Source organism: Notolepis coatsorum, assembly GCF_963971535.1.
Source record: "Notolepis coatsorum genome assembly, chromosome: 6".
In the NCBI taxonomy this organism is placed as follows: Eukaryota; Metazoa; Chordata; class Actinopteri; order Aulopiformes; family Paralepididae; genus Notolepis; species Notolepis coatsorum.
In genome coordinates this window covers 90,804,297-90,820,639 of record NC_140170.1, presented here as the reverse complement: position 1 = coordinate 90,820,639, position 16,343 = coordinate 90,804,297, and the positions used below count along the sequence as shown (strand labels likewise).

Sequence of the window (16,343 nt, the reverse complement as noted above, 5' to 3'; positions counted from 1 at the left end):
TCACCTACACTGTTTATCAGCCCCCCAAGACCTGTGGTTTCTACAGTGCTGTCAGTGGAACACTCGTAATTTACTTATTAAGAAACAAGTGTGAACTGAACTTGTGGTTCCTAATGAAACTCAACACCCGGGGTATTTGTTTGGCTTTCGGTGAGAGGAGAGGGAGGGAGAGAGAGAGAGACAGAGAGAGAGGGAGAGACAGAGAGAGAGGGAGAGAGAGGGAGAGAGGGGGAGGGAGAGAGAGGGAGGGAGAGACAGAGAGGGAGAGAGAGAGACACACACACACACACACACACACACTGCACACATGCACACACACACACGCACACACACACACAGACAGAGAGGCCAGGCTGTGTTCACTTGTCATCAAGGATCGATTGAAACAGAATCTCACATTGAAGATCTAAGAGAGTTTTTCTTTGATAAAATAAATAATATGTATCCTGATTTTATCCATCTCCCAGAGAGAGAGAGAGAGAGAGAGAGAGAGAGAGAGAGAGAGAGAGAGAGAGAGAGAGAGAGAGAGAGAGAGAGAGAGAGAGAGAGAGAGAGAGCGCGAGAGAGAAAGGCAAATGATAGAAGAGTGAGACATGGAGGGGCAGACAGACAGACAGACAGACAGACAGACAGACAGACAGACAGACAGACAGACAGACAGACAGACAGACAGACAGACAGACAGACAGACAGACAGACAGACAGACAGACAGACAGACAGACAGACAGACAGACAGACAGACAGACAGACAGACAGACAGGAGTCCTAAAACAAGGCTGCAGCGGCTGCCAGAGAGAGTGATTGACAGGTAAATCCTCACACTTCCTCATTGCACAGATGAAACCTGTTTGTGTGTCTGTTCAAGTTGATGAGTTGGCAGATGTGCAGACTGGAAGGCTGTTTAGACAGAGACAGACACAGACAGACACAGACAGACACAGACAGATACAGACAGACAAACTGACACAGAGAATAATGACATGAATTACAACGTTATAAATAATCTGATTAAACTTCCTGGGACTCATTAAGAAAATGCCAAACTCAGTCCAACCCTCAAACGTGTTTGTCAGTTTGTAATTGAATCGTCTAGGGCGCAGCGCCCTACAGGACTGTTATCGCTTGCACTGACTTAATTCACGAGGTCAATCCCACAGACCTGAGGCGAGGAACCAGTTCTCCTCACTCCAATAACCAGGGGCTAAATAAGCTGCTTAATTAACTGCACAATTTTATATTACCGAGGTCTAAATGATCTTGCGTCACTCGAGGCGAATGACTGACGCGTGTTGTGCAAGAGGTGACAAGTTTAATAACTTTTGGGTGGCGGTCCGGTAGGGGTGGACGGTATAAACCGTATGAATTTGCGCTACGGTATGGATTTTGATTATACCTTCATACCTTGTGACCGGTAGACTAGAGCAGCTTATTATGATGAATTGAAAATGGGGGACCCTGATGTAAACAAGACGAAAGTCTTTCTCTGGTCTGCATCCCCTTAACAATTGTGTGTATTGAGCTGTACTGTATTGTACCCATTCTGTAATTTGTTAATAAAATGTTCAATCAATCAATCAATCAAGCTAGTCACAGCAGTAGCAATGACGTTAACGTTACTTGACGATTCACTCAACGTTTGCAGTGGTCGTTGCATAGTGTTTAATTGTACTGAGTTTTTCTCCACTTAATAAATTAATATACCGCGATATATACCGTTACCGTTTATGCTTCAAATTATACCGTGATATACATTTTAGACCATACCGTCCAGCCCTACGGTCCGGCCTCATGCCCAGGCTAGGGGACGTGGCTTCAGACCGCAATACATACCTCCATGTCTGGGATCAGGTACTGAGTGGCACCGGTTCAACGTGCTGGAGAACCACCTCCTAGACCCACTCATGTTGCTGCACCGAAATAAGCACCGGAGTTGTGAGACTAGTGACAGCTGATGAAAAAGAAAAAGAAGAAATGTCTCCTCCTGATTTGAACGGCTGGCAGGGCTCTCTTTTTTTTGTTTGTTGGGTAGCACTTTCCATGGCTAAGCGTTCAAGTACAATAATGAAAGAAATAAAATGCACTGTACTGTCGGCCGTGTGGAGCAGCCATAATGTTCGGTCTGAGAGGCTGGTTTACAGAGGCAGGTCAAAGGGAACAGAGCGAGGGTTACGGATGTAACAACGGCTCTCTGATAGAACAGAGTTACTGTACGGATGTAACAACGGCTCTCTGATAGAACAGAGTTACGGATGTAACAGCGGCTCTGATAGAACAGAGTTACAGATGTAACAGCGGCTCTCTGATAGAACGAGAAGATAACAAGTTTAAATTGGTGACTCACTGTTCAAAAAAGATATAAAACATAATTTACTTCATGTGTCGGAAGAGTATCAATGTGTTTCTGTTAGTCATGGTCACATTTCTAGAGGTTGAATCAAAGGACCCCTTGTAATACGGCTCAGTCCATGGTCTGAAGTTAATTAAGTAACGCTTTGTCTGTGAAGCTTGTTAAACTGTCATTCTCATTCTGTTAGTAAATGTTAGTGATAGATCATTGATATGCTGACGCTAAAAAGAAAAAAGGTTATTGACTTTGAGTTATTGTGTGTGTGTGTGTGTGTGTGTGTGTGTGTGTGTGTGTGTGTGTGTGTGTGTGTGTGTGTGTGTGTGTGTGTGTGTGTGTGTGTGTGTGTGTGTGTGTGTGTGTGTGTGTGTGTGTGTGTGTGTGTGTGTGTGTGTGTGTGTGTGTGTGTGCGTGCGCGTGTGTGTGTGTGTTAGGACTCTTCTAAGGCCGTGTCTCTGGGTCTGTGGATGGAGGAGATGATATTCAACCTGGCTGACTCGAGACTCTTCTTCAACGACCTGGAGGTGAGACCAGTCATGTATTTACACACAAAACGATCCCCCAAGGCCAAACTATGTACCTAGCGAAGAACGAGATGGAGTTCTGCACTTTCCACATTGTGCCCAGTAGACTTAAAACTCCGGTAGTGATAAACGCTTAGCTTAGTACATAGATGTTATCCCACTCCTCTTCTAGGAGTATTCCACAGGGTCATTATAGTGTAGTTTTACATGCTGTCAGTGAGGGAACAATATGGAGGCTTTTCATCATACATTCCTCTGCCTTGTTCCAACAAAGAAAAGGATTAGAGATGGATGAGAGAGAGAGAGAGAGAGGGAGGGAGAGAGAGAGTGAGAAAGAGAGAGTCTCATACAGAGGAGAACAAGTACACTGTGTGCTGTGTAATTATAGGTGTGTGCCGGTGTCTCTCGAGAGGGAAATTAGTTAACAGGAGGAGAGCAGTTGAAAGGGAGGAAGGAGGCCAACAAAGCCATTTACAAACCCCACTCTTATCCCCTCTGTTGTTGTCAGAGCTCAGTAAATCTGTACAGGAACAGACCGGCAGTGGGCTGACATCTCATGCTAAGTCTTGCGGTTACAGGCACCCCCCATCCCCATCCCCGCCCTCCCCCCTCCCTCCCCCCCCCTCCCTCTGGTGGCAGTAGCTGCGGCGGGGAGGCTTGTAAATGTTTTTCGTCGCCATCATCATTACTGTAACACCGCCGCTACCATCACATAATTATGTGGTAATTGGTACGGATCACAGGGCCCAGTTGATATAAGTCAAAATTTCCATTTCGAAAAAATTTCCGTATTTTTTAAGGAAACTAATATGACCAAGTTGCCCCGGATAAAGTAACGCATGGTAGTATATTTCCACTTCACAGCCAACAGGGGTAATTAAATCACTGTAGACTTGAGAAAGGTGTTGAGAGGGTCTGCTGTGGGTCTGGGGGGGTGATTTGTGTGTGTGGGGGTGGGGTAGGGCGGGGGGTGTAATACGCGGGGGCCGTGTTAACGGGACTGTAGGGGCCGACTGGACCAGGGTGGGAGGCGGATCGCAGCCTCTCTGAGGTGAGGGCCTATATATGGATGGAGAGATGGATGGAGGGAAGGATAGAGGGATGGATGGAGTTATGATGAGGTAGCGTCTCCCTCCGTCTTGAGCTGAAAGGTGATATGGTAGGAGAGCTTGTCTGTTCCTGGGGTCGCTGTGTGACAAGCAAGAGTTATAGTATTTTTGTCTGTGTGCGTGTGGGTGTGTGCGTGTGCGTGCGTGTTTGTGTAGCTGTGTCGTAGACGTAGCAGGATTTAGAGGCTCAAAGAGGGGATCGGGTAGAGGATGAGAGATGAGAATAACAGATAGAAAGATCAGAGTCTCATGACTTTCACTGCAGACAAATAGCATTGTTGGTCGCAGGATGACAAGGCCGGGTTTTCATATGAAAGCATATTTTCCTGGTGCTATACACCGAGAGGGCGTCATCGTGATAGGCAATGCAGTCAAAATAAACACATTAAATGTAATTTAAATGTAACGTAAACCACTTAAGATCTTATTTAGATGTGCACAGTCTTCAGACGCGTCGTTGCTGTCGGCTTTCAGATTGTAGCTAATGCATTCTGCCAAAGGCGTTTTTTAGCAGTAGACGAGGAGTTTGGGGGTGCGGCGTTACGGCGCTAATCGGGGTCGTGTTAGTTGATTACGGTGGCGTGGTGAAGCCAAGCTACCTTTTTACCATACACACAGGAACCTTCTCTCTCTTTCTCTTCTATGGTGCCTTCTTGTCCCAACGCCCCCCCCCCCCTCTTCTCCCCCTCCTCCATTGTCTTTTTATTCTACTTCTTTTTGTAATTTCCTTACTCGCCATCATCCCCGCGGGCTCTCTGGAAGCGGGGAGGCCTGCCTGTGCAGCGCCGGGGCTCTGAAACGGATCTCCCTGTACTGACTCATATATCTGCTTTCCTTCTCATTTGCCAGGAATGTGACCAGGTTCATATTGATGACGTGGCTTCAGACGACAACGGCCAGGACCTGAGGTAAAGGCCTCTGCTGTTGTACAGCTCTGCTGAGGGACTCTGACAGTTCTATTATGCCTCCTGAACCAGACTTGGCCTCTGGGTTTTTCATGCCGAGCGGGGGATTGGGTTGTCAAGGCAGATTGTGAGTGTGTGTGTGTGTGTGTGTGTGTGTGTGTGTGTGTGTGTGTGTGTGTGTGTGTGTGTGTGTGTGTGTGTGTGTGTGTGTGTGTGTGTGTGTGTGTGTGTGTGTGTGTGTGTGTGTGTGTGTGTGTGTGTGTGTGTGTGTGTGTGTGTGTGTGTGTGTGTGTGTGTGTGTGTGTGTGTGTGTGTGTGTGTGTGTGTGTGTGTGTGTGTGTGCACGTGTGTGTGTGTGTGTGCGTGCGTGCGTGCGTGTGCGTGTGTGTGCGTGCGTGCGTGTGTGTGTGTACACACATGTGTGTGTATGTTTATGTGCGCGCATTTTATCCTCTCCACTTCCAGCGCTATATGAGTATTTCCATAATTCTTTCATTTCTCATCAAAACATATCTTTATCACCCTCCCCGTCTCCACTGCTCCAGACGTTTTATTGCATAAACTTGTCGAAGCGCTTTAGGATACGTTTCAAAGCGATTTGAAGAAGAGCCAGAGTACACCAAAAAATGTCTTAGTAAATTCTTTGCTTTATTGCAATTTACTAAGGCCTTTTTCCATTCGGAGGGTTGTTTTAATTCCTCTGCTAACCAGGGCGAATGCTTCCCTCCTCTCTCTCTCTCTCTCTCTCTCTCTCTCTCTCTCTCTCTCTCTCTCTCTCTCTCTCTCTCTCTCTCTCTCGCTGATATCAAAAGCTGACTTCAGTGCTCGATAGCTGTGAGGTTACTGTGAATTTCAATCCCATATCATTATTTCCCCTGGCATTTTTGTGGCAGCGCTGGCGCAGAGGCTAACGTTTTTGATTAATGGTTTGAGCGCTGTTTTTACTTGCACCGTGTCCTTTGTTGTTACGCTTCCAAAGGAAATAGGAACAACGTCTTTGTTATCGGTTTGTGAAAATGAACAAGCAAATAAAAAGCCATGCATACATGAATGCTAGTCGCTCGCCCGGTTTCCCACAAGCATCTTGGCACTAAGATACCATTTCAAATCCAATGGAGCAGAAACTGTAGTGGTTTATTTTTCTTTTGGGTGTTCTGTAACGCATATATACATCATACTGTGTAATCACAGACACATAACAACTGACACTCCGCAGCAGCACGAGTGAGATGAGATGAGATGTTTTTTGTCCCCACGAGGACTGAAATGATATGATTACAGTCAGCAGTGCTCCTCGCCGTTTGGGAGCAAGCAGACATAAACACACTTCTATACACTTAACATGTTTTGTTGATTGTTAATTGTATGCATTAAATAAATAAAACATGTACACAGTATATAAGAAAGAGAAGCCACAGGGAGCTCCAGTAGCTCACCGCGTACCTCGAGCGCTATTTCGGCGCCGGGGACAACCGTGCTCGTCACGGATCTGGGGTTAGCGAGTTCGATTCCCGGACTGCAGCCGTATCTTTCTCAGAGTGTCTTCCCCCCATCTGTACCCATTCAAACCTGTTTCTGTCGGTCATTCTTGACCAGAGAAAATGCGATAAACGCAAAAAAGAGCCAGCGGAATGGCCAAAGTTTAAAAAAAAAAAGAAAGAGAAGCCACACTGGTGATGATCAGAGATGACGTTGTGCTGAGATGCTTCTCGTGTCTTCTCTCGTCTAATCATTCCCTCATGTTGCAACATTATGCACTCGCACACACACAAACGCACCATAGGTCACTTTAAACACACAAGAATAGGACACTTTAGAAAGGAAGGAAAAGGACACTTTAAGAAAATAACTTGTTGTGATTGTTGCATAGTATAGTTAGTAACAGCAAGTATAGCATAGGGACATAGAAGAAAAACTGCACATTGTAGTGCACATAGGATCCAGTGCCTTGAAGCGATTTATTAACATGTCTATTTACCATGTCTATTCTAGTTATCTTTTTATTATTTATTACTATTACTATTGTTTTATTGCACAATCGTAGCGGGCATGGCCAACCGCATTTCCCTGTATGCCCTGGTATGTATGTGATGAATAAACTCTTGAATCTTGAATCTTGAATCTCGATGTTGCGCCTCCACAGTACCTATAACTTCGGCACGGACGGCTTCCAGAGCCCGGCGGGAGCGGGGTCTCTGTGCCTCGGCTCCGGGGTCCACGGAGGGGTGGACTGGATGAGGAAACTGGCCTTCCGCTACCGCAGAGTAAAGGAGATCTACAACACGTACAAGAGCAACGTCGGGGGTGAGTTTCGCTCCTTATTTCCTTTTTTCGACACTTGTCCTTTCAAAGTGATATTTGCTGTTCTCACTTACCACTAAGAAGTTGTGGTGATCCTTCTCCCTGTGTACTGGGGACTTTTAAAAGTTATTATACATGATAATGATAGGGGGTGGGGTGGGGTATCGTCACAGTAAGGCAACAATCAAATGACTATAATAACCGTGCTGGCACTGTCCCCACTCCTCTCTATGGTTTCAGAGTGGCCTCGGTGCCGCGCAGTGTTTTAAATAGAACCCACGTCAACGTGAACGCGCAGCACGTTGGCCCGGGCTTGTCTGCGGTTTGCGGAGGCCAGTCTGCTCGCTACTGAACCTTGTGTTTTCAAAGCCTTCCCTATCTGCTAATTAAGGGAGTGTGAAGGAATACCCTGCAGTTGCTTTTCATGTATACAAAAGAAAAAGAGAAAAAGATATGTTGAGTGGGGAGTTGAACGGCGCTGTGTTGTGTTGCGTTGGCGCGGCGTACGTACCAGTGATTACAGCTGGCTGCTTCTAACTACAGTATGCTGGAAGCCATGTGTCTGAGGTTTGGATAGAGAGGTCGCCGTGTGGGAATTGTCCATCCGGAGATTGAACACAGGCTTGCTGTCAAAACATTGATTTTGCAATGCCTTTTGAAAATGTGAACCCTTTTTATTGGAACTATGACATTTTTTCTTTTTACAAGAACTGTCCATCAAATCTGTGCTATATTCTGATTGGCAGGTTTGGTGGGCAGCCCCAAGCGAGAGGAGTGGCTACAGCTGAGGAGGGAGATGGAGGTTCTGACAGACCTGTGGCTGACTCAGGCTCTCAAGGCCTTGGCTCTCATTAACTCCAGGTCCGTTCACGTCAGCATAGTGTGATTTACAGTGAGTTCAACCCACTCCATATGCTGTAGAAGACATTACTGTAGGTTAAACTCTGTCATTTTGCCCCTCTTGTCTTTCTAGGCCTAACTGTGTGAACGTGTTGGTGACGACCACCCAGCTCATCCCTGCCCTGTCCAAAGTCTTACTATACGGCCTGGCCTCAGCTTTCCCCATTGAGAACATATACAGTGCCACTAAGACAGGTGAGAATAAAGGATACTAAGCCCGCCCTCTTCTCTTGATTCTCCAATTACAACTGTTGCTTCCCCTCGGACATCCGAGGGAAGCAACTGTTGTGATTGGATAATCAAGAAAAGAGGGCGTTGAGATAGGTCCATTCATTGAAATGGACTGTGACAGAAGGATACAAGCTAGGCATTTGTAAAAACAAACAACAAACATTTGTAGTCTAGCCTTCACTATAGGCTACACTATAGCATGGGTTGAAGTCAAGAGGACTTTTTGAAAATAGTCTTGAAAGGCTTATCCAATGAAATACTACATGTTTGGTTGAGTTGACATAGGTGAGGCCGTACGGTGCAAGCCAAGAGGAAGGGCGCACGGCGGAGCACGAAGCGAGGGTGTCTCGGACTCCATCCACGCCCGCTGTGCGCTATCTACCTGTGTTAACCCTTTCACTGCCACACTACCAAAGGGTTAACCCTTTCACGACGATAAAACAGAAGTTTAACCCTTTTACTGCCACACGACAAAGGGTTAACCCTTTCACAACTACACTACAGAAGGTTGACCCTTTCACAACCACACTACAGAAGGTTAACCCTTTCACTACCACACTACAGACGGTTATGGTAGTGAAAGGTTAACCTTCTGTAGTGTTTCAAGTTTCAAGTTTCTTTATTTGTTGTCATACAAAAATACAGAATACTTTTATATGAAATGCTTTTTCCTGTTTAGCTCCTGAGAGTCTGCTAGATAAAAATAGATAAGTATAAAATAGAAAGTCAAGAGTACGTAAACAAGTGTAAACAAAAGTGTTCAATATACATATATACAATACAGAGTAGGGAAAAAAATTAGTAACTGAGTTACAATACAATATACAGTACAATGCAGAAATGGGATGAGGTACAACTTAGGGTAAGGTGCAATGAGGTATGAGTTGTAGTGCAAATCTCTTTACCAATAAATATAAAGTGTGTTAAAGTGTCTAAAGTGGGTAAAGTGGGTGCTACAGTGAGTTGTTTATTTAAAGTGAGTGTGTACGTGTGGATGTGTATGCTGTGAGTGTATTTGATGGTTTGTTACATAGTGTTATTGTCATTGAGCATCCTGATGGCCTGGGGATAGAAGCTCCTTCTGAGTCTCTCTGTGCTTGCCATGAGACTCCGGTATCGCTTGCCTGACTGCAGCAGTTCAAAGAGGCAGTTGTTTGGGTGGCTAGAGTCTTTGATTATTCTCTTAGCCTTACCCCTGCAACGCTTGTTGTAAATGTCTTGGAGAGTGGGAAGCCCCCTCCAATTGTGCGTTCGGCTGAACGGGCCACTCTCTGTAGTCTGCTACGGTCTTGTGCGGTGCTATTCCCAAACCAGGAGGTGATATTGCCAGTCAGGATGCTCTCTATTGTGCATGAGTAGAAGTTCTTAACACTTTGAGTGCCACGGGTCCGGTGCCCCGGAACCCTGTTGCGTGCCACCATCCACTTCAATGACAGAGCTCTCATATTTGCGAACACATAAACTATATCTTAAATTATGGCTATGTGTCTAATATGGCTGTCGCTTATCAATGACTTGTTTGCAGTCAACATTGTCGAAACGGATTGTTTTTTAATCGGTTCATTTCCGTTTTATACCATTTTGAAAAACGCTCGTTTTTTTAAAGTTCCAGAAAAAAATAAAGATTCTGTGATAAACGCCCTTTACTGGAATACACTGGAATACACAAAACACGTTGTCATTTTCCAGCCTATTTATGAATAGTTTTCAAATAAACGCTAGATTATCGATAGTATATGTGTACTTGCATGCTATAGATTCTCTTATTTCCTGATTGCACACACACACACGCTGATATATAGGTGAAAATAGCTCTGATTATCCCAAGACTGGTAAAATAGATTCCTTACCTCAGATCAGATGTTCTCAAAAGATTATTCCAATTTCTGATCGCCATTCCAAATATCGATCGCGTTTATTGATCCAATGCTGGGTACTGGAAACACATTTTCCGCTGTTCTGGTGGTAGGCGATTACTTGGATCGTCTCCGGTTACTTGTCTGACAAGTAAAATGTGGAAGCAGGACTTTTTTTTCTCCATGCGTTTCATTCAATCCAATCCAAAGGGGTGCAGTACCATCCGGAGAGACGATAGGGGGCAGTATTTTCCCTGTTCGAGTTCAGACTGATCCCCACTGGTAACGTGAGGCTAGATTGATGAAAAATGAATGGAAATCGATAATAAAAAATAAAAACGAGATCTCTTGTCGTTGGCACTCAACAGTTTGCATGAACTAACGAGAAATCTCTAAGAAAGTGTTAAGGATCTTCTGACTCACTTTGAACTTCCTTAGGCGCCTAAGGAAGTAGAGGCGTTGCCATGCCTTCTTGACTACACTGCCAATGTGTGTGGTCCATGTCAAGTCCTTGGATATATGGAGTCCGAGGTACTTAAAACTGTTCACTCTCTCGACCGGTGCCCCGTCGATGCTGAGGGGGGCTGTAGTCCCTGACCCCTGTGGTAGTGTGGTAGTGAAAGGGTTAATAAAGCATTGAGACTTTCATATGCATAGAATTTGAGAGAAATGTTGGTACATACAGTAGCGTATATGTTATGTAAATGTTATTTTAATGTATATGTATCTGTTACATTCGTTGTGTAGTCTAATGTCTGTCTGTGTGCTGTCTTTACATTTTGCGAGGTGTCCTCCGTCATGCACCCTGTGTGTTGTTGTCCTGTTAGAACATGGATTGTTGTACGTTCTTGCACAGATAACCAAGTCAAACTGGTGTATCTCTCGATACTGGTGAATAAAGTGATTCTGATTCTGAAAAGAATATATCTTAGGATCATCTAATTTTATTTAGTTTCTCTTGTCCCATGCCTGTGAAATAGCTCTTCCTTTCCTTACAGTAGCTTCTCCTGACATTCAATTTAATACACAGTATATATATTTTTATTTATGTACCGTATATATATTTTTTTACTTGTGTCTTATTCCATGTTTTCCCTGTTTCCCAGGGAAGGAGAGCTGTTTTGAGCGCGTGTCCCAGAGGTTTGGTCGCAGGGCTGTGTACGTGGTGATCGGGGACGGAGTGGAAGAGGAGACGGTAGCCAAGAAGGTGAGACTCAAATCATCATTTTGGCTTTAGAAAGAAATGGGTAACCTACGATACACTCACAGCCAACCTGTCCTTTCAGTAGCTCCTGTGTCTCTAGTTTTTGGTTTTTGTGTGACTTGCGTCTTGGAAGATTCTAATGGCCATGAATCACATGGGCAACATATTAAAGCAGCTAGTAGGAATATTCTGACATCAATATATCATCGTAAATTCAATGTCCATACCTTGGCAGGATTATTATTATTATTATTATTATTATTAGGAGATCGATAGAGACTGAAAGACAATTGCCACGACCACCATTAGTCCATCCATATCCTCTATTTTCTGTTGATATTCTGTGTGTCCGTCCCCGGTGTGTAAAATGTGTCGTCCTCTTAGAAATACATCAGTATTAATCAGTCTGATTGTAATGTGTGGGTCTTTCAGAAGAACATGCCGTTCTGGAGGGTGTCGTGCCGGGCTGACCTGGAGGCTCTGAGCCACGCGTTGGAGCTGGATTACCTCTAGAGGGCGCCAGCCACCACAGTCTGCCCTTAAACACCCACCTCCGTGCCTGCTGAGACACTAAACTCCACGGTAGAGCTACAGGAGTACTGGGTGAAGTTGCCCTCAGACTTCTGATCTGGGGTCAGTTTGGCTATTCCTTGCCACGTTTTGATCAGGAAACGCTGATTTCTAGTCAGTGCTCAGGGGCAGCTTCACCCCTGAGCCAGAGGACCATTGGGGAGGAAGCGAGGACAATTCACTATGTACTACAACACAGTCAAGAATAAGGGACCAAATGTTTCATATCTGAACGCAGGGAATTTGCAGGAATTACTGGAAATACTTTTTTGTGTGTTTTTCTTTTTTCTTCATCAATTCACAAAGACTATGAAAGGTGTCCCACTTTTGTAGATGAAAGAGAGCTGCACTGAAAACAAAGACCTATCTTTACCGACGTTCGCGGTATAGGACTGAACAGATTCAGTGTGTCTGCCTGGATGAAAGGCTTTGTCTCTGTTGTCTGTCCTGTTCCTTTTCTTATTCGGTGAGAGGCTAAATTATTTCTACTTTCCTGTGTGACCAACACAATTCAAAAGATAGAATTAGAAGTGAGGTCCAAAGTCATGAAGTTATTATAAAGAAAAATCAGTCTTTTCTACTATATTTTAGAATCACTTAATACATAGGCTAGAAAATAACAATTGTTAGCATTTCCCCACATAGTTTGAGACTATTGAAAATAGTCCAGTTACAATTTACCTTTAAAACACAAGTTATTTATTGATTGGTAAAAGAAATAATTAAAAAAAGGATATTGAGATATAGAAATGTTCAGAGCTCAGCATAATAATATAGCCTATACAGAGACCAAATATGCCCTTGTAAAAAATGTTTTGATAACAAAATTGTCTTGAAGATGCTGTAATATAGGCTAGTGCTTGAATATTTTCGGATTCTGGGTTGTATATGTTGTCCTGTTTCAACAGTTTTCTGACGTCAGTTGTCTGAATAACCTCTATGTAATACAGATGAACTGGTATGGTTGTGCATGTGCCTGTTACACTGCTTGTCAGCTTAGCTACGATTTGTATATAATGTTTTATTGTTGATTTATTTGGACGGACAGTTATAATAGATTAATAAAGATAAGTTAATTGCATTCTAGAACAACAGACTTTTCTTTTTTAATTTCACTTCACATTTATTGTCAAAAGCATGTTCACTGCCATTGATTTAACTGTGTGTATGAAACCATAAGGTGTGAGCAAACGGATAGATAGACAGATAGATAGATAGATAGATAGATAGATAGATAGATAGATAGATAGATAGATAGATAGATAGATAGATAGATAGATAGATAGATAGATAGATTGATAGATTGATAGATTGATAGATAGATAGATAGATAGATAGATAGATAGATAGATAGATAGATAGATAGATAGATAGATAGATAGATAGATAGATAGATAGATAGATAGATAGGTAGGTAGGTAGGTAGGTAGGTAGGTAGGTAGGTAGGTAGGTAGGTAGGTAGATAGATAGATAGATAGATAGATAGATAGATAGATAGATAGATAGATAGATAGATAGATAGATAGATAGATAGATAGATAGATAGATAGATGGTCAATTTAAATATGTGATCCTTTTCTCACTCCTTTATTAGGCTAAATGCATCATACTGTAACATTACAATGTATATAAAATAATAACAATAACAAAAAAATACAAAGAGGTAAACTTTGTACACAGCAGTAGGCTATACATATTTACAAAAACACTGGGTTATAGATTAGATTAAATGTATTGTCATTGGACGAGTACAACTAAATTAAGTTGGCATAAATATGCTAAACTAATGTATGTTATGTGTTATTATATACAGTATACATATTATTTATATAAAAACAATGTTTCACACAGTGTTTTTTTAACTTGACCATTTCTAAACATTAAGATGTCCCACAAATAAAGATCAGTAAGCTACTGTCAATCAAATACACAAGTACCCCTTATTTGGACCAGTCTTACATTTCTTAATTTCTCACAATTAAATTATACTTTTTTTATCAAAGAATTCGACAGAGCACAAAACATACTGTTGAGTGAAAAGTTAGAGCTTATTCACAGTGGTGCATTGTAATGTTATGTGGAAAGTAAATACATGCATACATACATGCATCGTTGTACTGTAGGCCTACTTGTGCTGTATTCAATACATTTGAATCTAATCTAATAAATGAAAAACAAATCTCTAAATAAATGAATATTACACTTGACATTCATAGTCCGTCAAGTCCCCAGACTGGTTTGAATTCACTCATTAAACTTCAGCGGGTTGATTATGACAGTTGTTGGTCTGTCTCCTCAAAGCCCGGCCAACACCTCGTTTACAACATGACGTGTTCGACAGGTGAGACAATGGCGACCGTTAAAATGTGACTCCGCGGTTTTGATTGATTGATTGAAAAGTTTATTAACAGATTGCAGAATGGGTACAGTACAGTACAGCTCAATACATACAATTGTTAAGAGGATGCAGACCTGAGAAAGACTTTCGTCTTGTTTCCATCAGGGTCCCCCATTTTCAATTCATCATATGACACACATGACATACAGATAGACAGTACTGCTACATCTATACATTTATGACATACCAGATGGAGACGCCGTCTGTCTCTAAGCTGTGTTGACAGTCAGAGACCATCCTGTAGCCTCTGATAACCGTCTTCTTGTTGCTGTTCAGAGCCATGCCCGCCTGCGTGGAGCATCTTGGTTCCCACCATCCTGGGGATAAAGGTGATGTTCTTCACCACTATGCCCCCTGGTGGCAACATCGGCATCCTGCAGGGAGAGGAGAGGAAGGGGGTCAGCTTTTAGGTTTGCTCTCCCACACACATTGGCTAGTAGTGGGTGCAAAATGTCATCACCGTTTTAGCAGACACAGATGCTTTTAGCGTAAAAATACTATTCTCCCGGTGACCTGCCAGACGATTAGGAGGATTGACAAACGGTAGAATTACAGAACTAAGAATAGCCACAGCTAGTTGGTGGCTGGTTTGATGTTTTTGAACTAAGAAAATGTGGTGGTCTGAACAAAGCCAAAGGTAGGGGGAAAAGGGTGCTTGAATGATGCTGCAATGAACAAATGGGTCCAGCTGCTGGTGATCAAGGTAACTGAGAGGATAATAAGAAACATATAGTTGTGCCTTCAGAAAGTTTTACGAGAAACATATAGTTTCTGCCTTCAGATATCATTACCTTACTCATCACATGTTTTTCTTTATACTATATGTTAGATTACTGGTTGCCTAGCCACATATGGCAGATTCTGGGTTTGCTGCCCATGTTAGACCATATAAAAATCTATAAAACATAAAAAGTACTACATAAAAAAGTATTACATACTTTCCACACAGGGAACTTTGCAGGTGTATTGCTGTGTCTGTGACTCACTTCCACCCAAACACAAAGAGTCCTTGTGCAGTTAATACCACACTCTACCTACATTCCTCTGGTGACGCGATGTACTGTACTCTATTGTACTGAACATTCAAACATTCTTTTCCCCACTGAATGGAGTCAAAATGAGTGGTTGTCAAAGCCGTCCTTTGTCACTCCTGGTCTATGTAGTATACATCAATTAGGAAGGCGGGACGTGTCCTCACCTGAAGTGAAGCTTGCCCCAGATCAGCCCTGCGCCGTCTACAGTCATCACTCCACTGACTGGCACAGAGAAGGTGTTGGTGAAGCTTAATAAGGCGGTGTGCTCCTTCTGAGGTACGATGCAGTCTTCATCTGCGATCTAGGAAGATCGCAACCCGTGTTAGTTTGGAACATACAATATGCAGTGGTGGAAGAAGTACACAGTTCCTTTACTTAAGTAAAAGTAGAAATACCCAGATGAATGAGTACTCTGGTAAAAGTAAAAAGTCCTCCATTCAAATTCTGGAGAGAATAGCAAATAAAAGTAGAGAAGTATTTGCTATTGAATGCATAAAGTAAAAGTATGACGTTTGTGAATTCCAGTGCTTGGGAGAATTCGATCCTCAATCCATTGACCTCTTATGTTAAAGTGGTATGTGGTCCAGTTATGCTGCTCTGATTAAAAGTTATGTTAAAGTGGTTTTATACAACGGCACGCAAATTTCTCGATTCTGATTGGCTGAAACAGTCAACTTACACGTGGGTATTTGTACTAAACCTCACGCTCTTGGTCCCAGGACCCGCCCACAACCGCATTACTATCACTCCGCCATGCGAGTTTTTAGAAGTGAAGCAAGATGGCGGACAAACCGGACAGTAAACATTACGAAAGGATATGGATCAATAGGGTCATAACGACTAAATGAAAAACGATTCTGTGACGGCGAATGTGTTAGTTGCTTAAACAATGTTGGATGATGTAGGGATGCTCAATATTGGCTTTTTTACCGATACCGATATACCGATATTGTCCAACTCTTAATT

The 16,343-nt window shown here is 43.0% G+C and overlaps 1 protein-coding gene across 4 annotated transcripts in view; it reads left to right on the top strand.

Moving 5' to 3' along the window:
- The window catches only part of eya2 (EYA transcriptional coactivator and phosphatase 2), a 50,031-nt gene extending 37,005 nt beyond the window's left edge, over positions 1–13,026 (top strand). For all 4 annotated transcript variants that reach the window (XM_084317185.1, XM_084317183.1, XM_084317184.1 and 1 more), the window contains 7 exons: positions 2,780–2,869; positions 4,828–4,886; positions 7,027–7,187; positions 7,931–8,045; positions 8,158–8,279; positions 11,278–11,378; positions 11,808–13,026. In XM_084317185.1, the coding sequence (XP_084173311.1) occupies positions 2,780–2,869; positions 4,828–4,886; positions 7,027–7,187; positions 7,931–8,045; positions 8,158–8,279; positions 11,278–11,378; positions 11,808–11,888 (729 nt within the window). In that variant the 3' untranslated portion in view covers positions 11,889–13,026. The remainder of the gene's footprint in view (positions 1–2,779; positions 2,870–4,827; positions 4,887–7,026; positions 7,188–7,930; positions 8,046–8,157; positions 8,280–11,277; positions 11,379–11,807) is intronic.
- The last annotated feature ends 3,317 nt before the right edge of the window (positions 13,027–16,343 follow it).